This window comes from Galeopterus variegatus, unplaced genomic scaffold (genome assembly GCF_000696425.1).
Source record: "Galeopterus variegatus unplaced genomic scaffold, G_variegatus-3.0.2 Scaffold21, whole genome shotgun sequence".
Classification (NCBI taxonomy): Eukaryota; Metazoa; Chordata; class Mammalia; order Dermoptera; family Cynocephalidae; genus Galeopterus; species Galeopterus variegatus.
Genome location: NW_007726132.1, coordinates 1476410 through 1497510, shown reverse-complemented (window position 1 = coordinate 1497510; position 21101 = coordinate 1476410). Strand labels below are relative to the sequence as shown.

Sequence of the window (21101 nt, the reverse complement as noted above, 5' to 3'; positions counted from 1 at the left end):
AAATGTCGAAATCCAGCCTTATTTTCTGCAGGGAATAATCATTGAAGCTTAAAGGATAATCATCTCCATGGTTGGTGCTGGGAATGTTTCATACCCACAGCATTCACAACAGTGAGGGCTTCATCACGTCCGACATCACTGAGGAATTTAGCAGAGGTCGAGCTTCAAACCATAGCTTCTTCGAAGCCTGAACAGTATTCTTCATCTCTCGGAAGCTGATCACATTCCGTCCTCCCACCATCAAGAGACTGTGCTGTTTTGCCACCATTGTGCTTTAGGGCACCATCAACAAGGTTAAACATCTGTGTATAGCACCGAGGTAGTTGCAGAAAACAGAACAGAGCTGGGGTCTCTCTGTGCAAATGAACGACCTATCTAATCCATCAAGCCCTTTTTTTTTTTTTTTTTTTTACAACACAAGGTCTAGCTGTTTAAAGTATCATTATCACCACATCCCAACCGGGAATTCCTTGTGAGGCAGTTCATGTGGTTCCAGCAGAAGAGCAGACACTTTAGGTAAGCGGTCTATGCAATGAATAAAATACACTTTCCACAGGGGCGATACATGGGGTTCTTATCTTGGTGGAGTTTTCCTCAAAGTGATTGGGAGACCTTGACATCTTCAGACGTTCTGTGGTTCTGGAAGGAAAGATGGAAAGCAAAATATCATTGTTGGGGAAAAAACTATTAAATACCATTTTAAGAAGTCACATTTGGGAAAAATATTAGTTTTTAAAGCCCTGTTTTTTATGGTTTAGTATTTGTTAAGGGTTTGAGCCATCTTAAATGGATTGAGTAACTCTCTTTTTGGTTAAAACAAATTTGTGGGGCTGGCAGATTGGCTCACTTGGTTAGAGCACCGTGTTATAACACCAAGGCCAAGGGTTCGGATCCCTGAACCATCCAGCTACCAAAAACAAACTAACAAAAAACCAATAAACAATAAAACTAATATGGATATGGTCTCATTGGACTTAATAGCCTCTGAACTGGGTGCTTTTATTAGCTCCATTTTACAACATAAAAACACAGCATGGTGCTCAGAAGTCCACTTTAAGGGATTGACACCTGCTGCCATCTCTAGTTCGGTCCCCATAATTGTCTTCCTACAAGGTAGACAATCTTCAGGGCGGGACCTCTGGATGCATACAGTTCCTCAGGCTGTGTACCACGTCACATATCTCTCCATGGATGTGACTAGTGTACCATACACACCATCCTACAGGAGAAAATATAACATTCCTGACACAGCTCAGGGCAGGCAGACAGCTGGGCAACACTGGCATCTTAGACTTGACCTCACAGGAGCCCTGACTCTCATCTAGGTACCAAACGCAAACACAGAGCTGCCATGCACATATTTCTCGCGTGCAGGTTTTGCAACCAGCAAAGCAACATAGACCCAGGATCCACTCAAAGGTCTCTGTTCATCTTGTAGGGATCCCCCTAATGGTGAACTGACTTGTCTGAAGCCTCACCTGTTCTAAGTTCAGGAACTTTAATGGAAGAAAAGTAAATTTCAGTGCTTGGTACACTCGATGACAGTATCACTGATGGGTAATTGAGGAAGTAGATGGAATATTTATCTGGTAGCCAAAAGGCAGGAAAGAGCTTCAAGCCATTTCACTACTTTAACAAAAAAGCGATTCCACCTCAAATAAACAAAGAGGGCATGTTTCACATTCTAAGAGTCTCCACTTGTTTCAGAAACTCAACCGGCCCCTGTTTCAATAAAACTTTATTTACATGAACAGCATTGAGCCTGCAGGCTGTGGTTGGCCGATCTTTCTCCTTAAAATATTGCACTAAAATATTATTCATCTTGATTCCTGAGTTTGTTGGCACCCTTACACCACCCTTACATTCTGTGGTGGGGGGCACCAGTGTTTCACTCTGTTTACATAGTTTCAGCCATCAAAGAACAAATGTTTAGAAAACACTGCCAAAAATGCCACTGAAATTAGTGCATGGTGTCACTTGAATGATACCTCACGTTGCCAGGGAAGTAAGGCTGTTTTTCGTAGACTCAGTTTTCCCCCCAAAACTTTCAGGGTGGGGTGTTCTCAGACAAAATCTCACCCCAAAGGGAGGTGGATCAGCACCACCCACAAACCAGCAGAGGGAGCCCGCGGGCAGGTTTTAGGATTTTTTTAGTAAACACAAATCCTAAAGATAAAAACATTGGAAAAGGTTCTCTTTCTGGTTCTCCACAGGCACACAAGGGAGCTGTCGGGAGGAAGAGGCCCCAGAGCAAACCCCAGACAGATTCTGATGTGGGCAACCAAACCTCAAGAGACCCTGAGATGACAATTGGATCTCTGTTCCTGGACAAAGCATCCCTCCCCCTCTGAATGTGGTTTTGGAGATGTCTTCAGAGCATTCCTGCTCCATAGAGCTAGCCTGAGTGGTTTTTCAAACCTGAAAATCTGGACCCAAGATTGACACAGAAATCCACAGCAGACCCCTGTTCCCCCCCAGGGTCTGGGTACAGCCTCTGAATTCAACAGAAAGGTTTATTTAGTGCTCTGCAGTTGGTTTGGGGTTTTTTTGGCAGGGGGTGGTGCACAAAAATTTCAGGTTCAACCCAGATATTTTTCCTGACTCAGCTTTGACTAAAATTCCACTAAGCACAAGACAAAACAAAGCCATATTAGGCTAGCCAAATGCAACCGTCACGCTTATAATTTTCCAGTCTCTGTTAGCAATTTAAGATCCTTGGCAGTCCAACCAAATCTTGCAGATCAGAAAAACGGTTAAAAATATACATACAAGGGTAAGCATTCTCCATTAAAAACTCATCTGATGGTTTCTCTCAGTCTCCTGTGTCCATGTTACACCTCAATTTAAAATCACTTAATTTTCCAAGATATCTATATCGGACTTAACCAGAAATAACATTGCTAGGGAAAGACACCAGAAAGTACTTATTTATTTATTTATTCTTTAGCAAAACGATGCTTAAAGGGACACTTGCCATTGGTCCTGAAACAATTTCTCCTCCTGTTTGATCTGTAATAGCTGGCCGCTGCCCCCACCAGCAAAGCTACCACCACAGACACGATGGGAGACACGATTCCGGCTACCTTGTTTCCTGCAGGAGTCGAGAAAAAGCAAGATCGCCTGAGAAAAACATGTGCAGCAGGGAAAACGTCTATTCTTAAATAACTTTAAAAACGTCTATTTCCTCGAATCCATGGTGGGGAAGAGCTCTTAGGAAATGATTCTGCTTCCACAAGGAGCCAAGCGTGTGAGACACATCTTACCCCCGCTCCCCAAGACATCCAAGGCAAGTCTGTGCACATAGGAGGCCCTTGTGTTTTAATGTTTGTGGGTTGAATTCAATTGATTTGTACCTTTTTAGATATAGAATGTTTTCTTATACAAAAAAAAAAATGTATCATATATATATAAAATAAAGTATATATATATAGAAGCTCATGGAAAAATAGTTCAAAAGTTCACGGAAAAATAGAATTAAACGATAATACAGGGCCAAGCCCGTGGCGCACTCGGGAGAGGACAGCGCTCCCGCCGCGGGTTCGGATCCCATATAGGGATGACCGGTGCGTGAAATTGGACAAAGCTTTCATTCTACTTCACAAGACATCTATGTGTGATTTAATATGAATCTTTAAAAATTAGTCAAATTTGGGCCGAGCCCGTGGGGCACTAGGGAGAGTGCGGCGCTGGGAACGCAGCAGCACTCCTGCCGTGGGTTCGGATCCTATATAGGGATGACCGGTGTGCTCACAGCGCTCACTGGCTGAGCGCGGTGCGGCCGGTCTCAAAAAGGACAAAAAAAAAAGGATAATATAAATCTCTTCATCAACCTTTTTAAGTACCCTTGTGTGTGGTTGGATGCATAGTTAGACAGAGATACAGACAGATTAGATAGATGATAGATATAAATGATACAAATAGATAAATGAAAGAGGGAAGTAGATATGGATGACAGATAGGTAGGTAGGTAGGTAGATAGACAATGGATTTTTGAAACAACCACCCTTGCCCATGGCATGTCTTCGGACTGGGTCGAGCCCCACAGAACGCAGCAGAAGTGAAGCTTTGCTGCTTCTCAGCCCAGCCACGTTTCTCTTCTGTCTCTTGGCACCCTGTCCAGCCCCCATGGGATCACTCCTGGCCTGGTCTCCTTGGGGGATGGGAGAATCCACATAAGACTGAAATGAGCTGTTCCACCTACGACCCCAAATACCTGAGGAGATGCAGCCAAGATCACCAAAGTGGCCGACCAAGCCTGCAGCTGACCACAGACAAGGGAGGGAGTCCAGGGTAGAGCAGAAGCATCACCCAGATAAGTTGAGCTCAAATTGCTGACTCAACTGTGATCGTAATAAATGGCTGTTGTTTTAAAGCACTAAGTTTTGGAATCTTTTGTTACGCAGCATAGCTAGCTTATGCATACCACTTTCATCTCTGCCATCTCATGCAAGTCAATCAAGTGCAATCATTTCTAACTACCCAATGGTTCTCCAAGCTGACCTATTCTCCCCACCATTACTGCCTGGACTCTAATTCAACCCATCATTTCCAGTGTAGGGAACTGAACTGGTCCTGAAGCTGGTCTCCCTAACCCTTCGTGGGCTCCCTCTGATCCATTCTATGGATATGTATAAATGGGGGCAGGATCTTTCTTTTGATGTTTTTATAAAGTGCACACTCCACATCTGTTTACCTGACCACACACACTTCTGGTGTTCCCAGGTGTATACCCAGCTCCACCTGACACACTATCATTCTTGACCCTTCGTGCTTCTCCTGGACACCTCTCCCACATATTTGGGGCATTGACTTGGGTATTGCTTCCTCTAGGAAGCTTTACCTACCCCTACCCCACACTCTTCTAGGATCAGTCTTTCTTTTTTTCTGATTGCTGCAAGAAGAAGCAGTTTTGTCCTACAAAGCCATGTGCCAGGCCTGACTGCAATCTCTTGGGCATCTTTCTTTTCACCCCCCCCCATCCCCACCTTGTGGCCAAGAGAAGAAAAGCATCCATGGTTTTCCTAAATACGCCCACATGCCCAACAAGTAGTAGTGTGGATACTGTGTGTGTATATATTGGGATGAGAAGCAACTTCAGTCACATTCTTCTCCCCCAAAATTGACAACTCACAAAAGCCTTGTGGTTGCAGGAGCAGGCTTACTCTCAAGCTCAGTGTAAACTTGAGCAGGGGACAGCCCAAATTCCTAAGAGACTGGGACCCATTCTCCCAGCATGATGTAAAGTCAGCCTGCTGGGCTCCAACTGCTCCATTCTTTGACCTGCAATGGGGCTGACGGTGCACTTTGGGGCTTTTTCAGGGCAGGACGGCCATAACTTCTTTCTTCTCTCCTTCTTGGGTTTCAAGTTTAGTACTCATCAAAGAAAAGGGGGTCAACGTGGTACCTCGACAGGTCATATAACTCTAGCCATCCTTTAGAACCTTGCAGTGAAAACTAAGAGGCATCTTCCAGCTTGAAGACCAACCTTTGCCTCCTCTTTCTCTGAACTCCCATGCAATTCATGCTCTCCTGAAGGTCAGGCTTTTTTGCCCAGAAGTTTCTTTGCACACACAAAAATGCAGCAAGTGCTGCATGAATGCCGTTAGGTTGGAATAATAACAGAAGCCCATGCTGACCCTCCCAACAGTGATGAGCAAGCATGTGCTCTTCTCGAAAGCTCGGGGCTGGCTTAGTCCAACGCTTACCGTGAGAGTTGTCATAGGTTAAATGGCCACCTCCACCTGTGAAGGGAAGAGGACACATTCGTGTGCTTATTCAGAAGATCTCATACAGTGCCTCCTATTGCCATGCACTGTGGAGAGGCTGGGGATGGGACAGAGAGCACAGCACATGGAAGTCCCTGTTTGCACAGAATTTGCATTCTAGTGGGGGAACAGGGCAGACTGTGAGCATGAGAAAGGGGGGATGTGAATGCACATGCCTTTTCCAATGGTGCTTAGTTGAATATGGGATAGTGAGGGGAGACAGGAATGCAGCTTTTGAGTTCAGAGTGGGGGAATATTCACACATACACATACATGTGCAACACATGCATGCAAATACATGAGCACATATGCACACACACACACACCACACAAACATGCACATGTGTGTGCTCACCCATGAATGTATATACACACATGCAACACAAAAACATGTGTGCAACATGCACATGTACATGCAACATGCAGGCAGAAAAGATTTACTCTCAACACATTTGCACACATTCACATATGTACATATCCACACACATGAAACACATGCACACGTGTGTGCTCATGCACAAATGCATGCATGTACAGAACTCATACATGCACACACGAGCATGTACACACAAGCACATGCATGCATGTATGCATGCACATCAGAGAGTGCAAACACTTATAAATGTGCACACATCATTGAGCACACATGCACACATGTGCATGTTTATGTGCACACTTGCATATGTTCATGAATACATGAAATCCATGTGCAATCATGCAACACAAGCACACACCCACATGCACATGTCCACACACATGCACATATTCACATAAACACAGGTGCATGCATACACCAATAAGTACATATTTAATGCACATACATGTACAACCTGCACATATAAATGTAACACAAGCATACCTGTGCACACGTGCATAACTCACGCACATGAATATACATGGGTGCACACACAAACATATGTGTAGATATAAACAACATGCATGTGAGCACGCACACAGAATCCATGTGCACAAACACATGCATGCACACACAGGCACACACAAATGTAACACAAGTGCACACATGCAAACATACACATGCACACATACACAAGCAACCCATATGCATGTGCACACAAACACACAATCTACATACACACAGTCACACAAAATTTGCATACATGTGTGCATGCACACACACGAACACATGCATAGATGTGTCCACACACAATATTCACTGGCACTCCTGTGTACAAACACACAGGCATACATGCATGCACACACATGCACAGTCACACACCTGTGCGCACACAGTGACACCCGTAAGTGGACTATTATTCCCTTCAAGAAAATAAGGCAGGAAGGCATGCAAGACCTCTCTGTCAGCACATGCGTTAGAGGCCAATCAGTTGCCATTCAGGAGACAATAGCACCAGCTCCCCACTGGTGCCCAGCTGGGTATTAGTTCCCCGTGGATGGAGAGTGTCTCCTCACACACCCTGTAGGACGGAATTCCTTTACCATAAGTATTTCCATAGCGAGAGTCGGGTCTATAGCCCCCTCTACCTGCAGAGTAGAAAAGAGCCATGAAATGCAGGATAACCCTCTGGAAGTCTGTGTGATCTCACAGAAGGAAGCAAGCAGGCAAATCTGAAGGAGGATGCCATGAAAGGTGGTGGAGACACCAGCTAGGCTCTCCAGGTGTGTGGAAAGGGGAACTGTTGAGCGAGGTCGCGTCTGACCCCACAGAGACCCTGAGCAGGCTGGCAACTGAGGCACAACCCCCAAAAGCTGTGATCCCAACTTTGACAAGCAAACGCATTTTCTTTGGAGTCAAATGCAAACCACATCCAATGTGGGTAGAAAAAACAATGGTATGAAAACACAGGCAATACACAGCAGCCATAGCACACGAACAGCAAAAGAGATTTCTCTGCTCCTTCTTATGTCTTGAGAGCAATTTCCAAAGACAGTCTTGAAGTTAAAAAAATAAAATGCTTGGCACTGATTTTGAAGTGGAACAATTTGTGTGGGTATTATTTAAATACGAGGAATAATTTAATAAGTGCCTCGTCGAAAAGGATGGTGAGTGGCAGGGGCTGAATCATGCTCCCCCTCCCCAAAATCATAGGTTGAAACTCTAGCCCCCAGGACCTCAGAATGTGATGGTATTTGGAAACAAGGTCTTTAAAGAGGTGATTAAGGTAAAATGAGGTCATTAGGGTGGGCCCTAATCAAATAGGACTCGTGTCCTTATAAGAGGAGATTAGGACACAGACATGCACAGAGGGACGACCATGTGAGGATTCAGGGAGAAGACGCCGTCTACAAGCCGAGGAGAGAGGACTCAGGAGAAACCAGCCCTGCCACGCCTGGATCTCAGACTTCCAGCCTCCAGGACTGGGAGAGAATAAATGTCTCTTGTTTAAGCTGCCCAGGGTGTGGGACTTTGTTATGTCAGCCCTGAGCAGACTCATACAGTGGGTATTCAACCCTCCAGCATTTAGAAAAGATGATTGAAACATTTTCACCCCATAATCAGGCAGGAGGACAGACTTAGGGTTCATGCTTTCCCTCGGCACTCTGCATGAGGCAGGAACACGCTGAACACGTTTTACCACCTTCAGGGAGAAGCTGGGTGTCTCCCCCAACTGCCCTGGCCAAAACCCAAACACCTCAGTGCTAATCCAAAGGCAGATGCATACCCTTGTCGCATTCAGGGCCAGAGAGCTGGGAGGTCCAGACAGGGATAGGAGGGGGTGGTCTTCTGCACAGGCAGACTGGAAATTAAAACCTGTGCCCCCAAACCCAAAGCTGGGATGTAGCTCATGAGCTCCAGATGGGCCTTGCCCAGCTGCTGTTTGTACCTGGCTCTGGTACTGAGGCCTGAGGCCTGAGGGATGAAACGGCCTCCTGACTGGTGAACTTTAATCCACGTGGGGAGCCAGACGACGTGATGGGAACCCCTCCCTGATTTCCTGGGAAAGCAGGAAACTAGCCAGGGCTCCCAGGAGCCACGGGATGATTCGTTTCCTGCTAACTTATGACTATGGCAAAGAACGAGAGAACACGCTCCAGAAAGGCTCCGCACCTTTCACCGAAGGTGAATTTTCAGACAACCATGCATGGAGTAACCATGCATGCATCATTCTCATGCTGTGGGGATGTGGGATATCTAATAAATAAATCTCTAAGTAGTCTTGTGGTCCTTTGCTCTGTTGCTTCCACCTAAACAAAGGCGTGCACGTGAATGCACATGCATGTGTGTGTGTGTGTGTGCGTGTGTGCATGCATGTGTGCATGTGTGTGTGTGTCACTGCACCTGGGTTCCTAGAGAACAGAAACAGGACAACCCAGAATGGAGAGAGATCAGAAGACCGGGCACCAGCAAGAGAGCTCCACTCACCCAAGACCCCCAGCTAGAAGGCATAGGGTGGAATGCAGCTGGGAGTCATAAAAATGCTACCCTCTCCCACCTCTATGGCCACCACCCTGCACCCAGGTCTGGAAATACCATGACTGTTTCCGTAGCCATCGTAATTAGGGTAGCCGCCGCCTCCTCCTGTTGGAGAGAAAAAGTGGAGTTGGGAAACATCCAGACAGCTGAACGTGGGGTTTCCAGCAGGCGACTGTCTGCGTGTCTGGCTCTCTGGTCATGGCACCAAAGCCGTACGAACCAGTCACCCTCAAGAGACCCCCCACCCTATGGCCACCAGAACACCACTGAGGGTGGCCCTCCAATATTACATCTTCTGCATGGGGAAACTCGCACCAAACCTGAGCTCTCTCTATCAAAAGTTCTTTGTCCTCACAGAAGAAACATTTACCCCAAGGTCTCCAAACACATGCTCCCATGCCTCCTACAGGGGAACTTTAGTGGGATCAGCCACTCCAATCCACAATTGCCTGGATAACAGGGACGACCCCACAGATGAATCCAAACATAAATGCTCTTAATTCCCCTTTATTAAGAACTATTTTTTTTTCTGATCACTATTGCAATAAATTCCAAGACAAAGAGATTTATTTATTGCATGTAAGCATCATGGAAAAGATTTCCTGACACAACCTGCTTGTCCACTTTTGCAAGGTATCAGGGACAAGTCCTGTACCTCTTTGAAAATAAAATAGAAATATACAGACTAGAAACCTCTCGTGCTTGAAAATAAAGCTATGAATGCTACACACTTCAGCACTGCATGTCTCTCTGTCTCCTATTGTCTGTATATTTATTTGTATATGAAAGATTCTTTGTAGGCATTCAAGCTCCAATTATAATGGAAACTTTATCCCAAAAGTTATACATAAAGTTTTATATGTAATCTGTGTGTATAAAGATATGCATACATATCTTAATCTGTATATATACACACACACACCTAAAAGTATATATGTTATGTATATATAAAAACATATAAATATACACATATATGAAGAAATACATGTACATATATAAAGGTTTAATATATGTGTGTGTATAAATGGTATGTATATACACACATGAAATATATACACATAGCAATGTATACAAAAGACATTTATATACACATATGTTAATATATACATACATATATAAAGGTAGACATAGACATATAAAGATATTCATATATAAAGGTATGTACTTTATATACTGTATATATAAAGGTGTACAAAATCTTTAAATAGTTCACGGAAGAATTTGCATTTTCTTTTAATTCAGTTTTTTCATGAACTTTTGGAAGTATGCTTGTATTTATAACACAAATACATAAAATATATATAAAATTATTTATATACATATATAAAAAGCACAAGGATCCTTATAAATATAATGATATATACATGCATATATAAAGGTATATATTCCTGTATATATAAAGGTATGCATGCACACACATATAAAATATATATGCACATAAATAAAGGTTATATGTATATATATAAAGACTGATAGGGCCCAACCCCTGGCTCACTCCAGAGAGCGCGGCACTGGGAGCGCAGTGGTGCTGGGAGTGCCGAGGCCACAGGTTCGGATCCTATATAGGGATGGCCAGTGCGCTCACTGGCTGAGCGTGGTGCGGGTGACACCAAGCCAAGGGTTCCGATCCCCTTACCAGTCACAAAGAAAGAAAAAAAAAGACTGGTATGTACATATATAAAGATATATATATATGCACAAATATATACACATATATAAATATGTATATATAGTGATATAAATATGTATGTACACAAAGGTACTTCAAAAAGTCTGTGGAAAAATAAAATTAAAAGATAATATAGATCTTTCCACGAACGTTATAAAGAACCCTCGTATAAAGGTGTATATATACACACACATATAAAGATTTATAAGTGTGCATATATACAGACTTGTCTATAAACATGCATACATAAATATGTTTATATACCAAAGAATATATAAAAATATATACACATAGATATATAGAGACATATATATAAAGGTATCTACAGACACTTAAAGATTTATAAGTATGTATAAATATATGAAGACATGTCAATACACGTATATAAAGATGTTTATATACATAAGAGTATATAAAAGTATACTTATATATATATATAAATGTATACACACACATAAAGATTGAAAAGATGCACATATATAAAGACATGTCTATACACATGCATAACACACCCTCACACCTATGTAAGTTTATAGGGAAATGGCCACAAATTTTTTAATGGAATCTTTAGGTTCATCTGTCCCATTTCCAGCTTCTGTTTCGTCCCTAACCTCATGACATGGACAGGTCCACAGACCACACACCCCAGATGCAGCCATGGGAACTTCTCTGCCGTCACCAGCATCATCCCACCTTCTGCCCTCTGCCGACTATGCCCAGACCACCCCCTCTGGGCAAAGCCACATGGCCAGAGCAGCCCCACACATACCTGCAGGTGGCCTGGGCTTGGGCCTGGGCGGGTAGCGTCCATCATCACGGTCCACATCGTTATAGTAACCTGCAGAGCGGAGCACACCCCATTCTGTCATGTCCTCCCCAAAGACCTGCTTCTAACCCATGTCCTTGTTAGGGACCGCAGGCAGTTTACATAGAAGAGTGTTCTGCCCCAGCTGGCTCATTCCAGGGTGTTCACGGACACCAGGAACCAAATTCCAGGTGTCCTGGAGGCAGAAAGGGTGGGCTGTCCGTGCTGCCCCGGGGACGTGTGTTTTGAGAACAGATCAGCCTGCAAGGGGACCTCATGTTGTGGGTGTCTGCACATCTCCCCAAGGTATCTCCTGCCCAAAGCCTTCCTCAGGGCTGAGATAAAGCTCAAGATCTGGTGTCGACATGGGGCCTGGACCCCTCTCCCTCAAAGTGCCCCCTCTCTCAATCCCCTGCCTTTACTCTATTCCTGGAAGGCCCCGGCTGCTCCCAGCTCATGGGCCTTTGCGTGTCCCATGCTCTCTACTCCGTCCTGGCCTTTCTTCCTGCTCAACCCCTTGTTATAACCACCTGCACCCTGGACAGAGCCAACATCACCTCCCACCACAGCCCCGTCTGGCCCTGCCTTCCTCCCTGGCCAGTCATCTGCCCTGGACCCTCTTCATATGCAAAATAAAACCCACATCCCTGTGGGAGGCTGGAAGGAGAGCCCGGAAGGAGAGACGTCCTGTCCTGACACCTCTTCTGCTGCATCAACCAGCACCTCCTTCTGAAGTTTCTCCTTCAACATATGCACCCTCCTGCCCCCAGCCTTGGCTAATTCCCTGGCCACGATCTCAGCTCCCTGGATGCCCACAACCCCTTCTCCTTCTTTCCTTTCGAGTCCCTGTCTGCCACAGCCCCAGTCCCCGTCTCTCTCGGCACCCCAGTGCCAGGACTCAGGAAGGCAAGTCCTAGAGAGTTCAGAGTTTAAAAGTCCTCCACAGGCACTACCAACCCTCAGAGAGTTATACACATCAGTCCCTTCATTCCTGCTCTATTCTGTTTGAGGTGTGAGACCGTCTTTCCTCCTCAAGAGCCAGACATGCTCCTGCAAGGGCATCGTCCCACCTGCTTGGCCAGAGCTTTCTCAATAACCTGCCAACGCTGATTTCCAAGCCTCATTTCCTAAGATATCCTTTGGTCCCCTGACAAAGTTCTTTCTGGGGAATTCACCTGCCCCCCTGCCTTCTCATGGCATGTGTCATAGTCTGAGCTACTGGGGCCCTAATGAAATACAAGGTGACCTTCTCATGGTTTGTGAATCTGATTATTCAGTCTCAGACTCTTTTATCTCCAAGCTTGGTCTAATGAAGATAATTTGGTCTTTGTATGTCTCTAAGAAACCTTGAAGACATGTACCACTGTCAGTCCAGGATGAAAAAACATGCTGGTGGGGTGTATTTAAACTGTGAAATGCAAAAGGCAGAGCATGGTTGTTCTGCTTTGCTTTGGTGTGGATCATGCCAAAGCCTCAGCAAAGCCTCTCCAGAGCTCTGGGGACACACGTGTCCTGCAGTAGAACAAACCTGTGAGGCCAAAGACATAGTAGTACCTAGTAGATTAAATGCAAGGCTCTGTGGAGTTCAAGAGATCTATTGCACCTGCTGAACTAAAACATCTTTGAGTGGGAAGCATCCCAGATAAACACCCTTAATTCATGTTTTGCTGGATGCATGCTGGGGATCAGAAGACAACGAGCCTTCAGGGGTGGAGGGCAAATGGATTTGAAGTTCTGTACCCTGACAAAGAGATTTAAGGGCTAGTCCTACATTGCTGAATGAACTGTTTGCCCGTTTGGACTCTGGCACTAATCATGGGACAGATCTTTACCCACCCGGCTCCTGGTATAGCTTCTGGAAATGGCGACGTAGCATTTAATGGCGGACAAACCTCCACGCCTGGGTGAAATTCTCACTATCATTAAAGAAATAAGCTGACAGCATTGTGTGGCAGTGTGTATATGAAAATATCAAATGTTTCAGACAGAGCAGAGGAACGTAGAGGACGGGTGGCTGGAGACAGGTGGGTGGACAGGGACCTAAGTTTTGCATAAGGAGGTCCATTCTTGGAGACGGAGATTTGCAAGAGGTGGGGAGGTGGGAAAAGGGGGCAGCATGTTTTCTGAAGAAAGAGCACAAATCATTAGTTACAAGACCTGAAGGAAATGGCATCTGGGCACATCCGAAGGTTGGTTAGTTGAGTATTGTGATGAGTGCATCGGACCCTAGAAAAGCAACAGCATCCAAGCAACATCCAGAGACAGAGAGAATTGGAGTCAGGGCAAATCCTGACTGCCAAAGCAGATAGGAAGGACACCAGGTGTATTTTAGCTTTCACTAGCATCCCTGCAAATGTCCTCACACATTTGCCCAGCAGTAGAGTCATAGAGTCTCTTCCACCTTAAAGGACCGCCATCCCTTTCCTGAATGGTCTGCTCATCGATCCATGGTGAGACTCGATTTCCAACACTGAGACAGGAGATGCTTTACGAACACAGGCACAGTGACCCCAAATAGCTCTTGAAAATGAAATCAAAAATCAACAGGACACTCAAAACGAAAACCAACAAAGCACAAAGAAATGAGTGTCTTCCTCCATCATAACGTGAAACGTCCTCAAGTGAATTGTACTTTCAGTCAATTATGCCGAAAAAAAATAAAATAAAATAAATAAAATATATTTGCCATCAACATACTGAAACCTCAGGAGCTGGTTGGTAGCAGAACTTGCAAAATCACCTCTGTGCCTTTCAAAAGCAATTGGCATTTCACCATCAAAGTTAGAGTTTTACGTCATTAAATATAAAAGTTGCATGCAAACACTGCTGAAATAGATCTTAACGTTCATTACGTTTACCTCCACTATTGCCAGGATTTCCAGGCTGCGGGTGAGGGTGGGGTTTTGGCCTTGGGTAGATATCTGTTGGAAAATAACTTGGTGTCATAATAATGACATCTTTCATGCATGAACGATCTCTACATAAGAATACCGAAATACACACAAAAATTTTTAAAAAGATATTATGGTATATTTATGTCTGATGCTCATAGTTTTTGTAGAGCCTGTTAATTGTGCAACCAACATTTGCATTAATGCCTGAAAGAATAAAGTTTAAAAAAAAAATCATGTTCATTCCCAGAAGGTACTTCCCTGGTTCTTATGGCAAGAAGTCCATGGATCCCTGAAATTAATAGGGTAGATACTGTGCTGTGGATGTTTCAATGTTTAGGGATATTACAAATGCCAGAACTGTTTACAAAAGTCAGTCACCAATATTACAAAAAGAAATCATATCTTTTATAGTTTGTTATATAGTCCACCTTGGTTGCAAGTATTCTTTCATTTAAATTTTAAAAAAAAAAAAGGTTTCCTGCAATGCCCTTTGCCCACCCTTCAAACTTACCATGAGCTTCCCGCCCCAGGACCTTTGCACATGATATACTTCTGCCAGTATTTCCTTTCCACTGCCTATCTGTCACTTTACACACTCCGTACATATTTGAAAAACCCATTTGTTGCTTGGCAAAGTATCAACTCATTCCTCTTCTCTTAGCTTAAGTGTCCTTTGACCCTATTTAAACAGCTGAAATAAATCAATCAATGCAAGCTTTTTGTGCAACATCTGGTCTGTATCTCTGTTGCTTTGTGCAGCAGGACTGGAAACTGGATTTATGTTTCCATGACCTGCCACTCACGGCATCTGGAAGGTGCTCTCTGTGTTTGATTAAGAGAGAAATGACATTAATTTGGGGCAAAATGCAAGGACTCTGTGCTCAAAGTCCTTCTCCAAGACAGACATCTCAGGACACTAGAAGTCCATGCTGAGCACATGTGCTTCTCACTTCTTAAAAGAGACTCTCCTCTGATGTCATTAAGATGATACAAGTGTGGGAGATGGCAGAGCCTCGGGGACCAGACAAAGAAATCCAGACAGGACACTTGTGAGCTTTGGTTCATGAGGCAGGACGCACAGACCCAGAGCTCATGTGCTGCATATATGACTTGGCTCAGGGTGGCTCTGGGTGCCTCACTTCGACGTCACTCACTGCTTGCCCAAACCTTCGTCCCCTGTGAGCTCTCTCTTCTTCACCCACAGCCAGCACCTCTATTTGCCCAGATTCCTGGGTTTCTCCTGAGAGGTCTCTCTCCCTGGCCTGTAGATGCCGACTTCTCCCTATGACTTCGCATGGTCATCCCTCAGTGCATGTCTGTGTCCTAATTTGTTTTTATAAGGACACCAGTCCTATTGGATTAAGTTCCACCCTAGTGACCTCATTTTACCTTAATCATCTCTTTAAAGACCTCATCTCCAAATACCATCGCAGTCTGAGGTACTGGGGCTGAGTGTTTGAGCATACGAATTTGCAGGGGACACAATTCGGCCCATAACAATCATGAAATTCAAAGTGTGGGAGTTTTTCGAGAAGTACCTGTTGTTTCTGTGGGATCAGCAGGAAGGTTAGAAAGGTTTATTGCAAACCCCAGAGAGACACAGTACAGTAGACACTGGAGCGGACACTACCAGCCCCTTTATAACCACTTTGCTCTACTTTGTAAGCTGAAAACTAAATGCCTTGATTTTCCTGCCTCCTGTACAGCTAGGTTTGTTGAGCCCATCTGGTCAATGACATATTAATACCACAGCCTGGGTGGCTTAAAGAGCAGACATTTATTCTCTCATAGTCCTGGAGGTTGGAAGCCTGAGATAAAGGTGTGGCTGAAAGTCTGAGATCAAGGTGTGGCAGGGCTGGTTCCTCCTGAGTCCTCTCTCTTTGGCTTGTAGACCCTGTCTTCTCCCTGTGTCCTCACATGGTTGTCCCACTGTGTGTGTCTGTGTCCTAATCTCCTCTTCTTATGAGGACAGCAGTCCTGTTGGATTAAGACCCACCCTAGTGACCTCATTTTACCTTAATCACCTCTTTAAAGACCCTGTTTCCAAACACTGCCACAGTCTGAGTTCCTGAGAGTTAGAACTTCAACCAGTGAATTCTGGGGGACACAATTCAGCCCATGACAGCTTTCATTAAGCAGAATCCTCTCCTTATTACTTTCAAAACAGCATGGATGCAAGTGCTGGGGTCAGATGAGAGAATCAGACTAATACTGGGGTCTCTCCAGGGGGACAGGCACAGATAGGAAGAGGAAAGTTAACAGGAGGGCTGAAAAGTATAACAGGACCCCCAGGAGAAGCCATGAAAAATGAACTGAATCCAAGACGACACAGGCAGAAAAGAATCTGAGGTTCCCCTGAATCTAATTCTAAGGGAGGGACACCTCTGGGGCTTTGAAGACGCCAGTCACTGAGGGCAGATAGAGAACGTGGAAAGTCCTAGAACATTCCACCTGCAGGGCCTTTCTCTATGTAGCCCATCAGCAATCGCCTTCATTGTCCAACAGAATGTTCCAGAACACCCTGACTTGAAGGGAGTTTTCACGCTGCCTTCCAGGACTTTTCTTCCTTCTCAAGGTACGTATAGTGGAGTTTGGGCTAGCCTGAGCTGGTTTGGTCTAGCCTGGGTCAAGCACACAGTTTAGCGTGCAGTTCTGTTCCTACATCACAGTATTCATACAGTAGACCTCCTTATCTGAGGTTTTACTGTAGTTACTGGTGGCCAACTGCAATTCAAAAAACTATTATACTGAAAATTCTAGAAATAAATAATTCATAAGTTTAGCATGTTGAAACCTTGCACCATCTCTCTCCATCTGCCCCCGATGTGAATCATTCCTTCATTCAGCAGATCTGTGCTGTATACACTGCCTGCCCATTAATCACTTGGTAGTGGTCTGGGTCATCAAATCAACTGTCCTGGTATCTCAGCATTTGTGTTCAAGGAAACCTTACCTTAATTTTCTTATGGTGTATTGTTATAATTGCTGTTTTATTATTAGTTATTGCTGTTAATCTCTTTTTATACCTAATTTATAAATTAAGCTTTCTCATAGGTGTATATGTATAGGAAAAAAACACAATATATGTGTATATATAGGGTTTGGTACTCTCCATGGTTTCAGGATTCCATGGGGGTTCTTAGGACCTATCCCCTGCAGATAAGGGGATGGCTGTAATTAAGTTCTGTCTGACTTTATTTTTCCTCTTCTCTGGGTGTGTATGCTGAATTTGCTTCTTTTCTGCATCAAATACTCTAGGGTCTCACGTCCCATGCAAATGAATAATTCAGTACTGACATTCTAAAGGAATCCCACAGCTGGATTTAGGCACAGCCTGAAACCAAAACCAGAAAGCAACATTCTTCCTAACTGTGGCGTGAATCAGAAGATCCAGCTCTGAGTCACAGAGGGTCACCTCCCAAGCTTGAGCCTCCCCTGTCCCTCGGGGTCATGAGTCACTCAGGTTTGGGAAGTGCTAAGTGCCCAAACTCAGGATGACTCACGTTAAAGGATGGTTAGCATTTAAAGCTCTGGCAGTCCACACAGGGAAGTCCAGAGCAATTGGTTTAACCCAGAGTTCCCCAGATAGATTTGAGCAGGAATCACTTTCCATGAAGAATTTCCACTAGTGTTTTGCAGAACATCCAAGCTCTATGGGACAATAATTTTTAAAAGACCAGGACAGTATGTGAGAGAAGTTGACAGGATTGGAGATGTTAATAACACAAAGGAAAAAATCCAGGAAAAATTAACTAACACGGTTAACGTGACGTGTTGCTTTTCAATTTGGTATCATCTTTGTTGGGTCTTAGTCTTATTTTTAACGACTTCTTGTATGAGAAAATGAATTTCTGTTCGTGTGAAAGTGGCATGTTGGGACAGACTGAGCACACTGTTGAGCTGTTCAAAGCCAGAACTAGCTTCCAGGAAGCTTCCAGAAGTCTCACAACTTAGCTGGAGTCATGCTGCTCTGGCTAAATTTTAAGTTTTCAGGGTTGTTGAACAGCCAGTGTTCTTTGTTGTTGTGACTGTTGAGTTGCCTGTTCCTCAGTGGCCATGAAAGAAGCGTCTGCCGATGTTTTGGAAAAGTGGAGAAACTAAGACTAAATGATATAAAACACACAACTCAGGTGGGTGTTTTTGAATGGGAAAACCAACCTTATTTGGAACACTGAAAACACATTAGAAAACAATCTTGTCTTCCAGTCTTATTTGTTTTCTGTGACAACAGTGGGAATTGTCCTTTCAGTACATAGTTTTCAGGTGTCACAGCAAAGAGAGAATGAAATTGTTGGTATCGATCCAACCTCCTTGCTACCTGCTCGTTAGGAATGGAACTCAATGCCTGGCCAGGGGGGTATTATATACGTATTTCAAAAGCAGCCAAGCTAGCACGGCGAGTAAATAAAAGGCAAACTGCCTCAAACCGAATTTGAAAGGAATCTGAAAGGTCAGAAGCCTTACTTCCACTGTTGTCTGGATTTCCAGGCTGTGGGTGATAAGGTGGCTTCGGCTTTGGGTAGATATCTGCAGAGAAAAGGACATTGCGCTTTTAGACAAGAAAAACATCCTTCTCTCTGGAGCAGCCTATAAAACAAGCACATCAATATGATGATTAATTTTATGTTTTCTTCACACGTCCGCTCACAGTGTGTTCACAGACTATCATTGTCTGGCTAAAAAATTACTTAGCCACTAGACGTGAAACCTCAAAACCTATTTTTTTTTAAAGTTTCACTCTTGTTCCTAAAAGCTAATTTTCTTTATTAAAAAAAAAAAAAAAAAAAAAAAAAAACGGTGCTGTTGCCTGCAATTATAGTGGCAAGTACCCCAAAGGGAAATTTAAGAACGGCTGAAGAATAAATTTACCCGCAGTCCTGATGGGTGTTCTGATGGTCATACCAAAAACCCTGCTATCAATGTGAAAGTGCTCTCACTTCCAAGCTCATTAGCTTCCTAGCCTTTTAAGCACTATTAGCTTAAACAAATGATATGCTCTCAGTTAAAAATAAAATCAGAGAAAACATACAACCAAGAAGAAATTGTATTTCATGCTATTTGCGACTATTTTTTTTCTTTTCCAAATAGTAGATGCAGACTCACCAACCTCTTTTCCAGAGAAAAGGACTCAAATCCTATTCTAGAGTGGGCAGGTGCCTCTCTAAATGATTTTTAAAACATCTACCACACACGTACATATCCATCATCAATATACAGTTGCCTATGTTGCGTGTTTAAATAGATAACCCTGATTCTACCTGTTTCTTTTTTTAAAACTGTTTATTATATCTTTGAGATGCATTTATACTGGTGCCATAACTATCTTCTCAACACCTCCATCACCTAAGTTTCCCACAATGATCTCATTGAACATTTAACATCCTTTTTTCTTTTGCAAACAATGCTACAATCAGCTTTCACTGGCATGCTTTTCTGCTTGTGACCATGTGGGTGAGTTTTCACCGCTGTCTACCCTGAAAGCAGAATTGCAGGGGATATGTTATGTTATCATATTCAAATGTCCCCAAATGTCTCAGTCTTTTCTTTTCTTTTCTTTTTTTTTTTTTTTTTTTTTGCAGCTGGGCAGTCAGGGGATCTGAACCCGTGACCTTGGTGTGATAAGCCTGGGCTCTTTTTTTTTTTTTTTTTTTTTTTTTTTTTTTTTTTTTGCAGCTGGGCAGTCAGGGGATCTGAACCCGTGACCTTGGTGTGATAAGCCTGGGCTCTAACTAACTGAGCTAACTAGCCACCCCTCTTCAAGTCTCTGAACCATGTTATAATGCCACCAGCAATTTGTGAGATCTTTGGCTTTTTCAGATCGTCATTGCCAGAACTTTAATGGGCCTTTTGGTTTTTAATTTTACTTTTCATTGACAAATAATAATTGTATATATTTACGGGGTATGATGTGACTTATACATGGCCTTTATTATTAAGACCAATTGTTTAAACAATGGTTTAAATGCATGTGACCTTCACCATATTTTTTGTAATACATGTCTCTTTTGAGATGCTTCACAGACAGACTCTCCTTCTTTTAACCCTTGTTTGTCGGGTTTTTTTTGTTTGGTTTTTGGTAGGAGCTATCTATATATTTTATATACTAAACCCCTACTGGTTATATATGGGGCAAGTAGCCTCTCTCAACCAGCAACGTATCTTTTTAATTTTGGAGTATCTGCAGTCAAGAGTAATTATTACTATTTTAAAAACTTAGGCATATTCTGACTTACCCATTTTAAAGACACTGTGCTTTTTACATTTTATTTAACATAGTCTTTATAACCTTTTCTTCTATATTTCCAAAATACATTAAAGCGTTCCTGTTCACATTTTGGTTTATAAGCCACCTGGAGTTTGTTTTTAAGGATTACATGAGGTTGAAGTTTAATTATGCATTATTCACGAGAAAAACCAATTGTCCTAAGCTTGACTATGTCGAGTTGGTCTCTTTCCTTCATTTTCTGTAGTGACATGACCTGACAATTTAGTCCTGTCCTCTCCACTGGGAGAGAACCACGTGGCTATAGGGACACACATAGAGGCTATAACACAGCAGAACATTATTCATACG

The 21101-nt window shown here is 43.5% G+C and overlaps 1 protein-coding gene across 1 annotated transcript in view; it reads right to left on the bottom strand.

Moving 5' to 3' along the window:
- Positions 1-2506: 2506 nt before the first annotated feature.
- XG (Xg blood group) overlaps positions 2507-21101 on the bottom strand; it is a 41010-nt gene continuing 22415 nt past the window's right edge. Inside the window, exons 4-10 of the mRNA XM_008568103.1 lie at positions 18992-19054; positions 14492-14554; positions 11598-11666; positions 9217-9264; positions 7224-7268; positions 5706-5741; positions 2507-3091 (exon numbers count right to left, since the gene is read on the bottom strand). Of these exons, the coding sequence (XP_008566325.1) occupies positions 2937-3091; positions 5706-5741; positions 7224-7268; positions 9217-9264; positions 11598-11666; positions 14492-14554; positions 18992-19054 (479 nt within the window). The 3' untranslated portion in view covers positions 2507-2936. The remainder of the gene's footprint in view (positions 3092-5705; positions 5742-7223; positions 7269-9216; positions 9265-11597; positions 11667-14491; positions 14555-18991; positions 19055-21101) is intronic.